Source organism: Heterocephalus glaber, unplaced genomic scaffold, assembly GCF_053883595.1.
Source record: "Heterocephalus glaber isolate CG9 unplaced genomic scaffold, H.glaber_assembly_v1.0 deba00001447, whole genome shotgun sequence".
Lineage (NCBI taxonomy): Eukaryota > Metazoa > Chordata > Mammalia > Rodentia > Bathyergidae > Heterocephalus > Heterocephalus glaber.
In genome coordinates this window covers 6,383,851-6,400,270 of record NW_028258299.1, presented here as the reverse complement: position 1 = coordinate 6,400,270, position 16,420 = coordinate 6,383,851, and the positions used below count along the sequence as shown (strand labels likewise).

The window sequence follows — 16,420 nt, the reverse complement described above, 5'->3', positions numbered from 1 at the left end:
TAGTGCTGCTGAATTCATTTTATTCGAGTCCACATCACAACCCCCAGTGTGGTCGGTCATGGGGAGTCTATTTGCAGGAGGAGAAGGTCTTCCAGAAGAAGTTTTTACAGCGTGTTTTGTCTCGGCGAGGGGGCTGTTGGAGGGGTGCGCCTTCCTGTCGCTTGGCCACCTTTCTGCTGTGCCCCCCGACGAGGTCCCCAGTACTGGCCTGGGAGGTCCACTCATCCCACCACGTGAGCAAAGTCAGGAGGCTGTCTTTCTTTATTTCTGCCATCTCCTGCATATGCTTTTAAAGAGAAGCAGATGACAAAGGAAAGACAAATCATTGGCCTGGCTCTGCCAGCATTAAAGGAGTTGCAATAAAGAGAGAGAGAGAGAGAGAGAAGGTTCTTCAGCAATGAATTAAATTCCCATTCAAAGGATGAGAAAGTTAACAGAAAGCCTTAAAGAGATTGCTCTAATTAGAGAAAAGGAAAAGTTGGTCATTTCAGTCCAGGAAAAACCCAGCTGGTGCTGCCCCATGGGTCTCTGCTGTGGTCCTTAATTACAAGGGATCCGGACACCTGTGTGTCCCCTGCCGGGAGACTGGCAACTGGGAAGCCAGAGGAACTGGGCTGATTCAGCATGTCCCGTCTTGGACACACTCCTGGGTCCCGTCCCCCTGCCCAGTTGCTCTCCGAGATAGATCAGATTGAGCTGCTAAATTCATCTTTCGCATTCCTGGGGAAGTGACAAACGGCCTGTCTGAAACTCATCTGGTAATTTCAGGAAAAAAATCCATTTTTAATGGTCAGTTTTATGTACTCTTCTTGGAACTTTTTCAAAACAGAAAAAAAAGAAAAAAGAAAAATAAATCACCTCCCAAAGTTACAAATTCTCTGCATGGAAATGTGACGCTGTCAGTTCAGCTGAGCCAGGCAGAGCGAGGCGGGCTATATAAATTATGGTCCTGGGGCCGGGGATTTAGCTCAGTGGTTCAACCACCTGCCTCGCAAGCACAAGGACCTGAGTTTGATCCCCCGGTACCATAAAAAAAATAATAAATAAATTATGGTCCTGGAAGTCCTTGTGAGTGATCCGGGCAGGGGCCCCTCTGAAAGCACAGCCTGGAGCCATCACTGAGCCCAGGGGAGACTCAGCTGGAGCACAGAGAGGCCCCGGGGAACTGCAGCGGTCACCAGCAAACCATGGATTGAGACAAGGAAAGGACCCGAGAACCGGGGACCACACATGACCTCAGGGTCAAGGTTCAGCATTGTGCTCTGCCCTGGTGTGATCCACAGCACATGGAGTGTGTAGGGTACACACACGCGCGCACGCGCGCACACACACGCACACACACACACACACACACACACACACACACACACACACACACACACCCCTAGCTGCACAAATGCTGGGAATCCACAGGCTGCCCAATACCAAGGACAGAGACAAGCTGAGAGCATGGAGGGGACCGTACTCACCACACGGTCCTGGCTGGCAGGGCCGCCTTCCAGGGCCAGGGCGGTGGCTGTGGCCCCCCAGAGCAGCAGCAGCAGCAGCAGCAGCAGCTGCTGCGTCCCTCGGGCTTGGGCGCCATCCATCGTGGGCAGCCCTGGCATCAGTGCTCTGAGCCGGCTCTGTGAAGACCCAGCACAGGCTGTGGCGTCTCCACGTTGGTGGTGAACCTGGAGCCCTCTCCTCACACTTCAGTGATGACGCAGGAGCCCGAGCAAGAGCCCCCACAAAAGCATTCTGGGGCTGGATTGTGCCCCCTTAATGAAACCCTTAGGTCTTTTCCTGCATTTAGAGTGAATTCACTCTTATTTTGGAATGCATGTGCATTTGCGTCGGAGGAAGTTCGACTTCCTCGCAATTATCCCTACAACAAGCAGGAAGCCATGAGAACAAAACCAAGTGATTTAACAGAATATAAAATTAGCCTTGGGGAAGGAGCCGAAGGAAGATGTGAAATTTTGCCCATATGTAATTTTGCCCATATGACTGCGGGGCTGGGTGGAGCTGAGTGGAGAGCGCTGAGGCCGGGCTGATCCAGCACCAAAACCCGGGTCTGCTGGGAGTCAGAGAAACTCAGAGCAATGTGGGCTCAGAAGGAAGCAGTGACAGCGCTACTGGCTTCACCCACTTGTGGGCAAGGTCAACCCAAGCAGTTGTGCCCCCCCTAGCAGGTCAGACCTGCTGTCCTCCCAGCCAGGCCTCAAACTGGAAAGTGCCTGAAGTGCAGTCACCGAAGAGCCCTCCTGTCTCTAGCAGACCCAGAGGATGCCGGCTGAGAGCAGCCAGATCCTTACACACAGAGGCCGGAAATCAGCACCTTTTTTTTTTGAGACACGGTCTCACTATGTAGCCCAGGCTGGCCTCGAACTTGTAGCAATCCTCTTGCCTAAGCCTCCCAAGTGCTGGGAATACATGTGTGTGCCATGACACCAGGTACCGTTGTAGGAAATTCTAACATGGCCTAATAACCTGTGGTTTTTATACTGCACGCTGTGCCAGACAAGGGAGTCTGAGGCAGGAAGATTGCCAGGAATACAAGGCCAGCTTGAACTACATAGTGAGACCCTGTCTCAAATAACAACAATAAAATACACTGAATGTTGCTTAGACTTTTATCCCCGCCCCCCTCCCCAGTACCAGGGATTGAACTCAGGACCTTGCACTTATGAGGCAGGCATGGCACCACTGAGCTAAATCCCCAGCCCTAGACTTTTTATTTCTATACCAAAATAATTTTAGGCCTAAAATAATTCCCACAAATGACATTAAAATTCTGAGGTCAGGCCAAGGATTTAGCTCAATGGTTCCACCACCTGCCTCGCAAGCACAAGGTCCCAAGTTCAATCCCCGGTACCAATAAATAAATAAATAAATAAATAAATAAACCTCTCCTCCTCTAAGCTGCAGGTGTCAAGTATGTTGTCTGAAACATGTATGTCAGATTTATGGGCCGGGGATTTAGCTCAATGGTTTCGCCACCTGCCCCGCAAGCACAAGGACCCAAGTTCGATCCCCGATACCAAAAAAAAAAAAATTCTGAGGTGTTCTTGGAGATGAGAAATTCACGGCTACTCAGCCAGCTTCCTATGTCCTTAGTATGTTTTGCAGACTGTTATTACTGCTATTATTATTTAGGTCCTTGCACTGGGTTCAGCCCATTTTATTTTACGTTCAAACAAGGTCTCACAAGATTGCCCAGGCTGGGCTTGAACTCAGGATCCTCCTGCCTCAGCCTCCCTTGTCAGTGGGATGCTAAGAATGCACCATCTCACCCTGCAGGTTTTGTGGATTTTCTCCAACTGGCCCATTAAATGTTCTGCTCACCCGGGCAGTACACAGAGCCCATACCAAAAAGGACCCAGGCCCCACCCCAACAGAGCTGTAAGCCCAAGGGGCAGGATAAGAAAAGAGGAAGGCTTTCCAGTGGGTAAGACACTGCCAGGAAGGCTCTGTGCTGGGGCAGGCAACCAGGGACATTTCCTGATAGCTTATTATTGGCTCTGCCAACAAGGGGGACTTGTAGACTACAATTCGGGCTTTTGTTGTTGTTTTATGAGACAGGGTCTTGCTATGTAGTTCAGGCTGGCCTTGAACTCAGTATGGCGCCAGGTTACAAGTGTATACCACCACACCCGGCTTCAACACCTGCCTCTGCATACAGTTAACCATCTGTAGATCTAGTTACATTCAGGGGAGCTTCCAGGAGCAACTCCACAGGGGAGCAAACCACAGTTCAAAAGAGGAGTCGTAGAGGGTGGCAGCATCACCTGGGATGTCCAGAGCCAGCCAACCCTAATGGGATGCATGTGGAATGTGGGACGTGGGGCCAGCGATGAGTTTGGATCTGGAAAGCACACTGTAAGACATTCATCTAAACTGGAAATACGGTCACCGTAAACACACCCAGCACACCCAGAGCTCCCAGGTGCCAGGGCAGCACCCTCATTTCTAGGCAACACCACATCCAGTGCCCCTGCCACCAGAGCCTCAGACAGGACACCAGCAGGTTTGCCATGTCCATCACAGACCCATCAAGTCCCGAAGCCACTGGAGTCTCTAAAACTCTCTGAGGGTCCTGTGCAGTACACGGATGATCCCATCAGGAGGTATTTTAAACCCTGATTCAGTCACATGGTCCTAGAGCTGCTGAAGTAAGATGCAAACCTAGATCCTTCAGCTCTGGGAAGCCCACAGCACCCGCCCCTCACCCCCGACGTCAAGTTCAAAGAGTGGTATTGGAGTGAAGCTGCTGTATACCACCTCCAGCTAAATGTACGAGGATGGAAGGCTTTAAAAGTTTTCCTTATTTAGGGCCGGGGATTTAGCTCAGTGGTTTCGCTGCCTGCTGTGCAAGTGCAAGGACCGGAGTTTGATCCCCAGTACCACAAAAAAGTTTTCCTTATTTAGCAGTACTGGGGATTAACCCAGGGCCTTTGCCCAAGCTGGGCTTGAACTTTAGATCCTCCTGCCTCAGCCTTTGGAAGTGCTGGGATTACAGGTATGGGTCCCCACACCTGGCTCATGAAAGGCTTTAGGATTCATTTTCCCCTCCTTGATGTGACATACAGATGTAACCATTAATATATGGGATCCAGTGATTATTTGCTTGGCCTGAAATCATCAAGCTGTAGGTCACTGCTTGCCTGTGACCTTGGCCAGGCGCCTCCCCAAAACAGACTTAGGATGTCTCCAGCTGAGCACGGTGGGGCGTGGATGGTATAAATTCTGCCCCAAATGATGCCCCCTCTCTCTTGCCCACCCAAAAGCCCACACCCCTGAATGTGGATGCTGTGTGCACTGGTCAGGAGCTTGTCCTCTTGGACCAGTTAACCTTGCCAAGCCTCAGTTTGCTAATCAGGAAAATGGGGATAAAGCTGTGAAGAGCCAACGAGGGATTATATGGACCATGGTGGCTCTTTAAGTGCCAGGCCCATTTTACCCTCACTGTCACACTAAGGAAAGGCCCCGGAGCGCTCCGAAGCCTGGAGACATGGAAGGGAGAGCCGAGGTGTTGGGAAACTCATTGCTCACAAAGGAAACAGTGGCACCCTGAAGGGTTCAGGGCAGTCAGTCCTGGATCTCAGCCCCCAGCAAAACTTCTGTCCTGTAGAGCCACAGCCTCACTACAAAATCACCAGAGAAAAGTCACATAAACCATGTTTCCAGAGAAAATCACCTTTAAAAAGTAAAAGGGACCATTCCCAACATCACCTTGTTACCTGGTGATCAGGGGCACACGAGTTGAAAAGCATCAGTAACAGAGAGCTAAGTAATACTGCTTTATTCATCTTTCAGAGCTCAGCACTTAGCCTGGAAAATTGTGTCAAACCATGAAGAAATAACCAGGGTTTGTGCCTGAAAATGTCAGTCAGGGCCACTTGCCGACAGCCTGGCTAACGGCTGTGTGTAACCCAAGGGAGCCCCAAAGCCGCACCTTTCCCAGTGCGTGGGTGCAACCCAGGTGCCACGCTCAAGAAGCCAGTGTCTGAGGCGCTGGCACTCACAGCTCAGGTTGGAGAACACAGCATAAAAGCTGTCCGCCTCTCTTCTTCCCAAGTCTCCCCTCACCCTCCAAAGCCCCTCCCTGTGGCACCAGCATCTCTCAGGGGCCTAACTCTTATCTTCCCCTACTTCAGCCTCCGCTGGCTCCCTGGAATTCTGGTTTCCATCCTCTGGCTTCTTTTTCTTTTTTGCCTTTCGCTCTTGGTTCAGCTGAGCAAGCTCTTCATTTTTCTCTGTGATGTATTTCAGCTACAACAAACAACGCTAACTAAATGAGGCTGTAAACCATTTTATAAACCCCAAAATATAACTACACACCCAACCATTCCACCTCCCGTCGTCACTGCCGCTAACTGGGATGACCCGGCCCTTCTGGGTGCCAGGTGTCTGCTTCTGGAAAATGGAGACCTGGTCAAAACACTCTAAACTTGGAAAGATGGGAAATGTGCTGTTCCTGCCATCCAGCCACACACACCCCTCCCACGCCTGGCTCCACGGAGAGCCAGGCACAGGGGAGCCTGAGACCAGCCCAGACCAGCGTGTGACATCTCGTCGGCAATGGAACATGGGACCTGAGCTTTGAGATATTATAAAACAGGCAAGTGATGAAATAAAGAGTGCTGATTAGAAAATTTCAAACTGGCTTTGCAAGATCCATCATAGCGAAAGAAAGACTATAAATTATGGGCGGGCAGGCCTGAATGGTTCGGGCATCTCCAGTTTTTAATGCAAGGTGCTCCGGGGAATAACTTCCTGGCCTCTGGTGATTAATTGGGAATAATGTATTCTGATGGGAAAGGGGAGCATTTAGGGATCCATCTCTCACCAGTGAATTACTCCTCCTGGCCAAGAGCTTCACATCTTCAGTGTTAATCGTGCTTCTTTTAGCATGTCTGGGAAAGGGCAGAAACAAGGCACCAAAATGTTTACTATTATTTAAAGTTTTGATGAAACAGACTTCAAACTTGCAAGGATCACTAAGTAGACCAACTTTGGAGATTAAAGTCATTGAGCAAAGGTGAGACAGGAGTGTGTGAAATGACGCTCTTTAGCAATCCTATCCACTTTGCCTGAGGGCTGTGCCAGCTTGGGACTCAGGAAGTCTGAGGAGCTAAAACCCTTCAGGGCCAGGGATGTACCTCAGTGGTCCCAGCACCTGCCTCAAAAGCTCAAGGTCCCGAGTTTGATCCCTGGTACCAAAAAAACCAAAACCAAAAACCCCTTACAGAGTGACCTGAGCAGCCACAGGGAATAGCACAGAAAGAGCAGGGAGAAAGGCAGTGTACACAGAGGTCACCTTTGCTTACACAGATGTTAAACAGAAGAACCCAGAATTTCCATGACGTGTGGCCGTACTATAGCCAGGCCTGCTCGCTCTTCTGGAGGGCTAAGTCACAGCCCAGGGTGATAGACGCCTCTCGCACCCATTTCCCTGCAAGCCTTGATAGGCTACAACTGCCATGGTGGTCTGGGAACAACAAAGAGCCGCCTCTAAACTGGAGTCTGCTGGCCAGGCACAGTGGTACAAGCCTGTAATCCCAGCACTTAGGAGGCTGAGGCAGGAGGTCTGCCTCGAGTTCAAGGCCAGCTGGGCTACATAGTGAGTTTGAGGTCAACCTGAACTACAGAGCAAGACTTTGTCTCAAAACAAACAAACAAACAAACAAAATAAATAAACTACAGCCTGGTTCTTGCTTACAACTTGGACCCAAATCCTCATTTTGGGCCTCTTATCCTAATTTGAGATAATAAGCTCTATTCAATAATTTATTGCTCTAACTACATTTTCTTGCCATTACTAATTTTTGTTTTGAGACAGGGTCTCACTTTGTAGCCCAGGCTGGCCTTGAACTCACGGACGCCTCCTGCCTCACCCTTCCTGTACTGGAATCACAGGTGTGTACCACCACACCGGCTCAGAACCCTTTTACATAAAAGGTGATGTCCTGTCCTTGGAGCTTCAAGTTCAAGTCCCACACACCCCTCCCCCAAGTACCCAGCAAAAGAAGATGAGCCTTTTATGTAGGCATAAAAGCACACAATATCTGCTAAATATTTCTAATTTCTTTTCCTTTTCCAGGGCTAAGATCAAACCCAGGGCTTCCAACATGCTAAACATGAGGTTCTGCCACATTTACAGTCTTTCTTCACAGCTAAGGGGGGCTCGCAGTGCCCCGTGACACTGCCCCCACCCCCAACGTGCAGTGGTTTTTAGGCACTGATGTATAAAGGATGAGGGAAGATTTAGAGCCTGCCCTCCCCGAACTGGTGGCTTTAATTCATTCACAACTTTGACAGGAGAAACAAAGAGCTAAGAGGAGCAAGGTGAGAGGTGGGGGTGTGGGTGGGCTGTACCCCAGCACATGGAAAAGTGCGGCCCTTTCAGCCAGTCTTTCCAGCTGCTGCATAAAAGCAGCTCCCTGCGACTGTCCTCAATTATCTGAGGTACTAATTGACCAGCTGAGCATAAATCACCTGTAAAAGCTAAAGCTGTACCAACTGAGCGCAAGTCACCGCCTTCCGGGTGTGGGCCTGACGCAGGAAGCTGCCAGTCATTGTCCCCACACCTGCGAGCAATCATGGGGATGGCGCAGCCTACAATCAGCCACCAGCTGACACGCTTCGTGAGGAGGCGCCGCACTCCATAGCTGCTCTTTAGACGTCACACATGGCCGAGCCAGCTCAGAACTGAGTGAGAGAGCAGCTGGTAGAGTCCGGTAGAGTTGTGATCGTGGTGTGGCCAGCCATAGACCCTTAACCGAAGGCCCAAGTGCTGCGCAGACACCGGACACGACGCATACCCAGGACCCAGGACCAAGAGCTCTACCCACCTGGCAAACATTTCAAGGTCTCTGGCAAAATTTTCTGCAAGAGAAAAAAGAGACATGCTTTAGGCATGCTTACTTCAACCTCATTTCAGAAGGGGAAAGGTGAAATCCTGACTTCTACAGTCAGCACAGTGACGGAGACAACAAACTTCTCAACTACAGTGCTAGAGACTGAACCCAGGCCTCGGCCCTGAACGCTCTTTACCCCAGCCCTTTTTCATTCTGAGACAGGGTCCTGTGCTAAGTCGCCCAGGCTGGGCTTGTGATCCTCCTGCCTCAGCCTCCCAGAGTGCTGGGGTTATAGGCGGACCATGCCAGGCTAACCCTTCTGAAGGCCCATAGAGGCGCCTCGGGAGGCCCTGTCAGCTGGTGTCCCCCTCGTTCCTCCTCCACTTCTCCGCTCATTAGGGCCAGCCTTCCCATAACTGTGACAATGCGCTGGTTTCCAGAAATTACCCTTTAACTTTAAATTCTGCTGCAGGTCAGGGCTTGTGAGCACAGGAATTTCCTCCAAAGCTAAGCAAGTAGCAATGCCACAGGTTCACCAGACAAATACACTGTGGCTGATATAAAAATGTTACGATGCGTTGAAATTAAAAATGTAAGTGTAACATCCAGCCACCAGGGCAGTTTAATACACAATAAAATACAGAAGTTAATATTCCAGTGTTGGTGTAATAGAAAAAACCCTAATAGTTCTTTCCATAAATATCCAAATCTTGCTGGGCATGACGTTGCACACCTGTAATCCCAGCTGTGGGGAGGCTGTGGCAGGAGGATGGCTACAAGCTTAAGGCCAGGCTGGGCCACATAGTGAATTCTAGCCCAGCCTGAACTGCACAGTGAGACTCTGTCTCAAAAAACCAAACCAAACCAAACCAAACCAAAACCCAAATCTTAGAGCCAAAACAAGAACATGTAGCCAGGCATGATAGTGCGTGCTTGTGATCCCAGCACTCTGGAGGCTGAGGCAGAAGGAATGCCATGAGTTCAAGGCCAGCCTGAACTACACAGTGAGGCCCTGTCCCAAAAACCAAGAAAAAGCCTTGCCAGCAGGTCAGCAGTAAGCATGGGCATCATGGGGTGTTTTTGCACCAGTTAAGTTAAAAACATGAACTTAGCACAAGGACCCGAGTTTGATCCCCGGTACCAAAAAACAACAACAACAAAAACCCATGAACTTTACTACTTTTAAAAAAGTTATTTTAAAGCTTTGTTTTAAAAAAATGAAGTCTTTTTATAATTTAAAAATAAAGTTTGTTCTGCAAAAAAAAAAAAAAAAAAAGGAAAGAAGCATTTCATGAAGCCCGAGACACAGTGACAGTTCCCCCCACACTAATCTAGGCAAATGGACCTCTGGGATTTAGACACAGCGAGATCCGTACCACACTGCTGGAAGGTCATCTCCGAAATTGCTGCGATGGTTTGCTTGCTGAACTGCACCTCTTTGTCCGCTTCGACTTCCTGGCACAGACAGCCGACCGTGTAGTGGACTGCTGCCTTGAGCCTCTGGGGAGATAGAATACTTCAGGGTGAGACTTCATCTGAGCACTGTTCGAGGCTTGAACACGCTGACCCCTCCTCCTGCAGCCTGCCCTGGTGTCTGAGGACCCTTCAGGTGCACTGACTGAGTCACGGGGCACTCTGGAGGGTGACCTGTGGAAACGCCACCTCCCAGCCCCTGCCTGTGACCAGGACCCGTAAAGAGGGCTCACAGGGCGGCCATGGGGGCAGAAGTCACCCTGGCACTCAAGCGCAGGCTTGCCATTCCTCCCTCATCCCGCCAGCCCCTCAGTTCCCATTCTCGGGGACATAATGACACATCAGATGGGCTCAGCACAGAAGGGCCAGGCCTGGTGGCCCACACCTGCAATCCCAGTACCGAGGCCGAAGTAGGAGGATGGAGAGTTCCAGGCCAGCGTGGACTATGACATGAGTCCCTGTGAGAAAACGAAGAAGGAGCAGAGAGTCTTGGCAGCCCCAGGCCTGCCTGAGGCCCCTGCACAAAGGATGAAAGCAGGGCTGGGGATTTAGCTCAGTGGTTCTGCCGCCTGCCTCGCAAACACAAGGACCCGAGTTCAATCCCCGGTACCAAAAAATAAAATAAAAAAAGATGAAAGCATAGGACAACACCAGGAAAGGCTCCTACTCTGGGTTGGGCATTTGTAAGCCCACCTCAGCAGCCCTCCCAGTTCCCCAGCAACCACACTTTTTTTTTTTCTTTTTCTTTCTGTGCAGTGCTGGGGATCAAATCCAGAGCCTATCAAATAACAGGCAAGGGCTCTACCAAGGAGCTACATTCCCATCCCTGAGCAATCCTTTATCTATTTATTTTGTGATACTGAGGACAGAGCCGAGGGCCTGTGCACTGAGCTACATCCCCAGCCCTTTTATTATTTTGAGACAGGGTCAGCCAGCTGTGGTGATGCACACTTGTAATCCCAGAATTCAGGAAGCTGAGGCAGGCGGATTGCTTTGAGCTAGAGGTCGGCCTGGGCTACATAGTGAGTTGGAGACCAGACTCGGCTCATCCTCCAGCCTTGGCCTCCCACAGTGCTGCATTGCTATATCCAGCTAACTTTTTTAGATGCTGAAAAGTTTCCCTCCTCCCCATGCACAGAAGTACCAAGAAAAAGGTGGGAAGAACCTCAAAACAGGCTGAGCAAGGGCCGGGGATGTAGCTCAGTGGTGCCACTGCCTGCCTCGAAAGCACAAGGTCCTGAGTTCAATCCCCAGTACCAAAAAAAAAAAAACCCCCAAAAAACAAGCTGAGCAAAGGCCTCAGTTGAGGGTCAACAAGCTGCTGAGCCCCATCTGTGGGTGCTGTCTCTACAAAATGAGGAGCAACCACAGAAACCTGGGGCATCACCGACAGGCCGCAGGCAGGCGGATGGGGCACACAGGAAGACAGCAGGCCCCTGCCTTCCTCGTCTGACATCCTGGGACTCCATAAATGGAGGCCTGTGGTAGGAAGACCCCAAACCATCAGCCTGGGAGCCACAAAGACCTCCAAAGCCCTTTTAAGTACTGTCAGGATAGGAGAACAGGCACATATCCTAAATGCCCTGGACTCGAGGAAGTTTTCTTTCTTCCGTCTCTCTTCTACTCCCCCACCCCACACCCAGGGCTAGGGCTAAATACCTCCTTTTCTTTCTTTTTTTTTTGAGACAGAGTCTCACTGTGTAGTTCAGATTGGCCTTGGACTCACTATGTGGCCAAGGCTGGCCTTAAACTCCCAGTGATCCTCCCTCCTGCTTCAGCCTCCTGAGTGCTGGGATTACAGGCTCCTCCTAAGTGCTTTCTTCCTGCTGAAGACATTGCTGCACCTGGAGTCTAAATCACGGGAGTCTCTAAATTCCTAAAGAGCAGGACCCTGTCAGATAAGTTCACAGTTGTCTCCCTAGTGGCAAGAATGGCTAGTGTAGCAAGTGTGAGGCCATGGGGAATGATCCCAGTACTACAAAAAAAACAAAAACACTTTGGCACAAATGGGGACATTTGAAGATGGACTGTACATTCGATAATGGGATTTTATAATACTACACTTCCCAAGTGTGATAATCTATTGAGATGATGCCCTTGTTAGTTGGAAATTAAAATCTAAAAGTGAGACATCAAGCTACCCCAATTCTCAATTAATTCAGAACAAAAAAGGGAAGGAGTTTACCATCACACCACGCTGGACTGTGCAGAACCCTCTGCCTCTCTGAGCTCTAGCAAGCTCAGCTTAGGTCTACTGGGAAAGGAGGGGAGAGAATGAAGGTGCAACTAGAGCAAAATGCTAACGATCCCCTTTCTGCCCCCTCTTCTTCCCCTCCCCTTCACCCCCTCCCTCATCTCCAAAAAGTCTGTCTCCCTGTTTTCTACCATCTCTCCTGTATTTCATTATATTCTGAGTTTCAGATTTTGTCTTTAGCGTCCATATTCAAGCCACCCAATTCCCTCTCATGTGAGAAGGGAGAACGAAGCTTCCTCCCAAAGCTAGGAAACATTCTACAGCCGCCCGGTCGCAGCCGCGTTGCCGGGGAAACTGGCTCCCAGAACCACCCGCGGCACCCGCGCTGGCGCATGCGCACACGTTCAGGGCAGCTAGTACCGGCTTGGAGCGGGGAAACCAGCTGAGTTCGCGTGTGGGGGGCGTCGCTTGCCCTTCCAGAAACTCGACGCCGACCTTGCCTAGCCCGTATCCCGTTTATCCTGTACCTGCTGGTAAGAGAATCGCTCCTGTTCCTCGGCCTCCATCTCCTCCTCCATCGCGGCCGGCCGCCACTGGCAGGCGCGCGAAGGCAGAAAGGCGACGGCCAAACTCCTCAGTCAGACTTTCCCGCCGTGGCTCCGAGCGACGGGCGGCGCTGGGAGTCAAAGCGCGAAGCTCCTCCTCGCCGTCGCGCACGCGCCCCCTGGCGGCTGCGCCGGGGAGGGGTCGGGTGGCCTCTAGACCCCTCCAGAATTGTTACAATAAATCTTATTGACAAAAAGAATGAACCCGGGATTTAGCTCAGTGGTGCCAGCGCCTGCCTCACAAGCGCAAGGATTCGAGTTCGATCCCCGGTACCAAAAAAAAAGAATGAACCCGGAGTGGTGGCGCATGTAGTCCCAGCTGTCTCAGAGGTCGAGGCAGGAATATCGCCACGAGTTCGAGGCCAGCCTGGACTACATAGCAAGATCCTATCTAAAAAAATCCAAAATAGGGCCGAGGATTTAGCTCAGTAGTGCCGCCACGTGCCTCGCAAGCACAAGGTCCGGAGTTCGATCCCCGGTACCAAAAAAAAATTAAATCAAGATGCCAGTGCGAAGTCACTGAACTCAGGACTGGGAAGTGGCACTGGATGTCACATCCAACTCTCCCAATAATGGGACAAATAGCAACCTAACTGGGAAGCGATGAGTTTAGAGTATGTATTACTTTCTAAAAAATCATTTAGGCCTAAGTTATATGACTTAATTTTAATGATTATACTTGTCCCTGGTTTTCAATATTCCCCAAAATTCAGATTGGGTTCCACCAACCTGTAGGAACTGCCCTCATCTACCAGTGGCCTGGCACAGGGTAAACCCCGGTGAGCGAATAAATCAAAGTTGAGAACACAGCGCCCCGCAGCTAGTTGGGGAAGACGTGGGCGTGCACCTCTCCTAACAGTGAGTCCCAGGGACGCGCTAGCACGAGTTCATGTGCATGAGCTTTGCTGTAGGTCCGAATCCCAGCAGCATCTCAGGGAGCAGGGTCCCCAATACTTCTGTTTGTAACCTGGCAAGCCACAGAATGTGTGGGTCTCAGCACGGTGACGCCTCCGGCAGACTAGGGAACAGTAACATGCTCGCTCGTGCTAAAAGCATGGCTTCCGGGTGCTGAGCCTTGTGCCAGTGACACGTGGAATAATGGGCACCTAAGGGCCCCAGAGGAAGCTCCAGGGCCGAGGTGAGTGTGGTGGGACACACGTGTGACCCTGGCACTCTGGGAGGCTGAAGCAGGAGGATTGCAGGTTTGAGGCTGGTCTGGGCAGCTTAGTGACTTAGCAAGACCCTGTCTCAAGAAATATAAAAGGTTGGGCATGTTGCTCAGTTCAAAGGCCCTGGGTTCAATCCTCAGTACTGAAAAAAGAGAAAGAAGGAAGGGAAGGAGGAGGTGGGGGCGGAGAGGGGAGGGAGATCCAGGGCCGAGGAGTCACATTGCAGAGCCCAGATATTCGGCACTTGGCTGAAATTGCCCTCAGCTGCCACTAGATGTCACCCTTGTCCCGCACACCAGTCCAGGTCCTGCCCTCCCGCTTGCAAAATCGTCGCTAAGAGCCCTCCCTTTGCACAGACGTGGTTCTGGATGCTTCTTTTCTTTTTTATTCTTTCTTTTGGTTCTGAGACGGCCTTGCTGTGTAGCCCAGGCTGGCCTCGCCCTCCCAAGGGGACTGTGGGGGTTACCGATGTCAGGGATGTGCCCGCCCGGTCGGAGTGCTCAGGAGGTTGGTGCTGAGCAGCTGGCACTGCGTCCACCCTTGCACCCCTGCCGCCAGCCTACGTCCCCCCGCAAGGACACGGGGGCATTCGCCCGGCTTCCAGAGCAGGACGCTGTCAACACTGAGTCCAAGAGCAGGCACCTTTATTCTTCCTTGAATCCCTGTAAATGCGGAGCGAAGCCACCTCCCTCACTGCTAAGCGCGGGCGGACTCCAGGCCAGGCTGCGGCCACCGCGCTGGTCAGTGAGGACCTAAGCAGGCCACACAGAGGCCAGGCCGTCCCACGACATGCCTGGACGCTACCCCGGGTCACCGAATTCACAGTCCAGCGTTCTCCCGGAAATGCCAGTCAGCTCCTCCACCTCAGGGCCTCCAGCGGTGGATTCAGCATAGCAAGTTCTGCCTTCCAAGGGGTGGTGAGGTCGCAGTGAACTTTGGGAGGCTGAGGCAGGAGGATCACAGGTTAGAGCCCCACTGGGCAAGCTAGCGACTTCGCAAGACCCTGTTGCAAAATTAAACTGAATAAAAAGGGCTGGGGATGTAGCTCAGTGTGAGCCCTGGGTTGAATCAATCAACCAACAGTGCTTCTGGCATGGGCAGCACAGCGGGGGCTGGGAGGCCAGGCCCCTCCACCCACTTGAGTTGGGCAACATCCCAGGGCCCAACCTCCTCCCCCATTCCCTGCACTGTAACCAATCAGGGCTCTGAACACGTGTGCTTGTGGAAAGCCCGACTCAGGACCCCATACCCCGTAAACCCTCCTGTCAGCCTTACCAAGACCCAAGGAGAAGAACCCGGGCTGCACCTCCTAGAAATCCCAGCCTGATTTTTTTTTTTTTTTTTTTTTTTTTGACACAGAGTCTTGTGATGTAGTTCAGGCTGGCCTCAAACTCACAGCAATCCTCCTGCCTCAACCTCCCGAGTGCTGGGATCACAGGCGTGCCCACAATGTCCAGTCCACAGCCTGATTTATCTGTGTGCTTTTTGCTCTTCCTGACATCTGGCACCACTTTTCTGTTCGTGCTGCCTTTTTGTTTCCACTGGCACAGGCCTGCCCTGAGCTCATTTTTCTCTGACCTTCAATAAATCCAGCTGCTTTTCTTTTTTTTGATGTTTTCATACCGGGGATCAAACTCAGGACCTCGCACTTGCTAGGCAAGCGCTATGCCACTGAGCTACGTCCCCAGCCCTGCAGCTATTCTTCTTACACCGTTGGATCTATAATTCTTTGTTCACTGTGCCCAAGAGCCTGGAACCTGTTGGACCCGTCCACGGTATCACTTCCACACTGGAACTGCTAACAGGGACACTGGTCCACTCACCATGGACCTGCCAGACAAGGGACACTTCATATGCCCAGTGCGCTCGCGTGGGACAGCATGAGGTTCCATCTTGCTGCTCAGAATGGCATACAGTTTAAAACTTAAAAGTTTCAGTGGGGTGTAGCTCAGTGGTACAGCACTGACCTCGCATGCATGGGGTTCAGGGTTCCATCCCCAGCACTGCAAAAAGACAAAGCAAAACCAACTTGCTGAAGGCTGACGGTGGCAATAGGTAGTCGTGTTAGGATTTGAACTCAGCTCTGTGTTAGCTCCAGAACTGTGCTCTGTGGTCCATTCTGTATGGTCAGAGGCCCATCACTGAGGACTGCCCAGCCTGGCCTCAGCTGAGAGCTTGCTGGAAACACAGAATGCAGGCCATCTGGAAACGCAGGTGGTTCTAGGGTTTTTCTTTTTGTTTTTTGAGGCAGGGTCTAGCTGTGTAGCCCAAGTTGGCCTTGAAGTCTCAGCAGTCCTCCTACCTCAGCCTCCTGAGTCCTGGGATTACAGGTATGCACCATCATGGGCGGCCAGGTCACCTTTGAGAAGTGCTTTCCCAGCCCCTAAAGAGGAAGCCATGGTCACAGCAGCCACTCGAGGTTGCAGGTTTCCGGGTGGGGCAGAAGGGGCAGAAGGGCCTGGTGGAATCCTCACACTCAGGCAAGGTGTTTTTGTTGTGATACTGGAGACTGAACCCAGAGCCTTCACACTGAGTATGTCCCTTCCCTTTTATTCTTGGGAGACAGGGTCTCATAAAGTTGCCAGGCTGGGCTTCAGCTCATGACACTTCTGCCTCAGCCTCCCAGGCTCCTGGGAT

The 16,420-nt window shown here is 51.4% G+C and overlaps 1 protein-coding gene and 1 long non-coding RNA gene across 10 annotated transcripts in view; one reads left to right on the top strand and one right to left on the bottom strand.

Annotated features, from left to right (window-relative positions):
• Cenps (centromere protein S) lies at window positions 1–12,706 on the bottom strand. Of its 9 annotated transcripts, none has more exons than XM_004863611.3 (8): window positions 12,201–12,353; window positions 12,001–12,066; window positions 10,201–10,273; window positions 9,719–9,842; window positions 8,337–8,370; window positions 6,332–6,398; window positions 1,470–1,625; window positions 1–286 (listed from the first exon to the last, which is right to left on the bottom strand). In XM_004863611.3, the coding sequence occupies exons 4-8, from the start codon at window positions 9,735–9,737 to the stop codon at window positions 68–70; spliced, it is 495 nt and encodes a 164-aa protein (XP_004863668.1). In that variant the 5' UTR covers window positions 9,738–9,842; window positions 10,201–10,273; window positions 12,001–12,066; window positions 12,201–12,353; the 3' UTR covers window positions 1–67. The 9 variants fall into 9 exon arrangements, with proteins under 9 accessions (XP_004863668.1, XP_004863667.1, XP_021099286.1 ...); XM_004863610.3 differs by having other exon boundaries at window positions 12,001–12,069; window positions 12,201–12,346; XM_021243627.2 differs by lacking the exon at window positions 10,201–10,273.
• Window positions 12,397–16,420, top strand: part of LOC110345615 (uncharacterized) — a 10,756-nt gene continuing 6,732 nt past the window's right edge. Inside the window, exon 1 of the long non-coding RNA XR_002389055.2 lies at window positions 12,397–12,542. This is a non-coding gene — a long non-coding RNA (uncharacterized LOC110345615). The remainder of the gene's footprint in view (window positions 12,543–16,420) is intronic.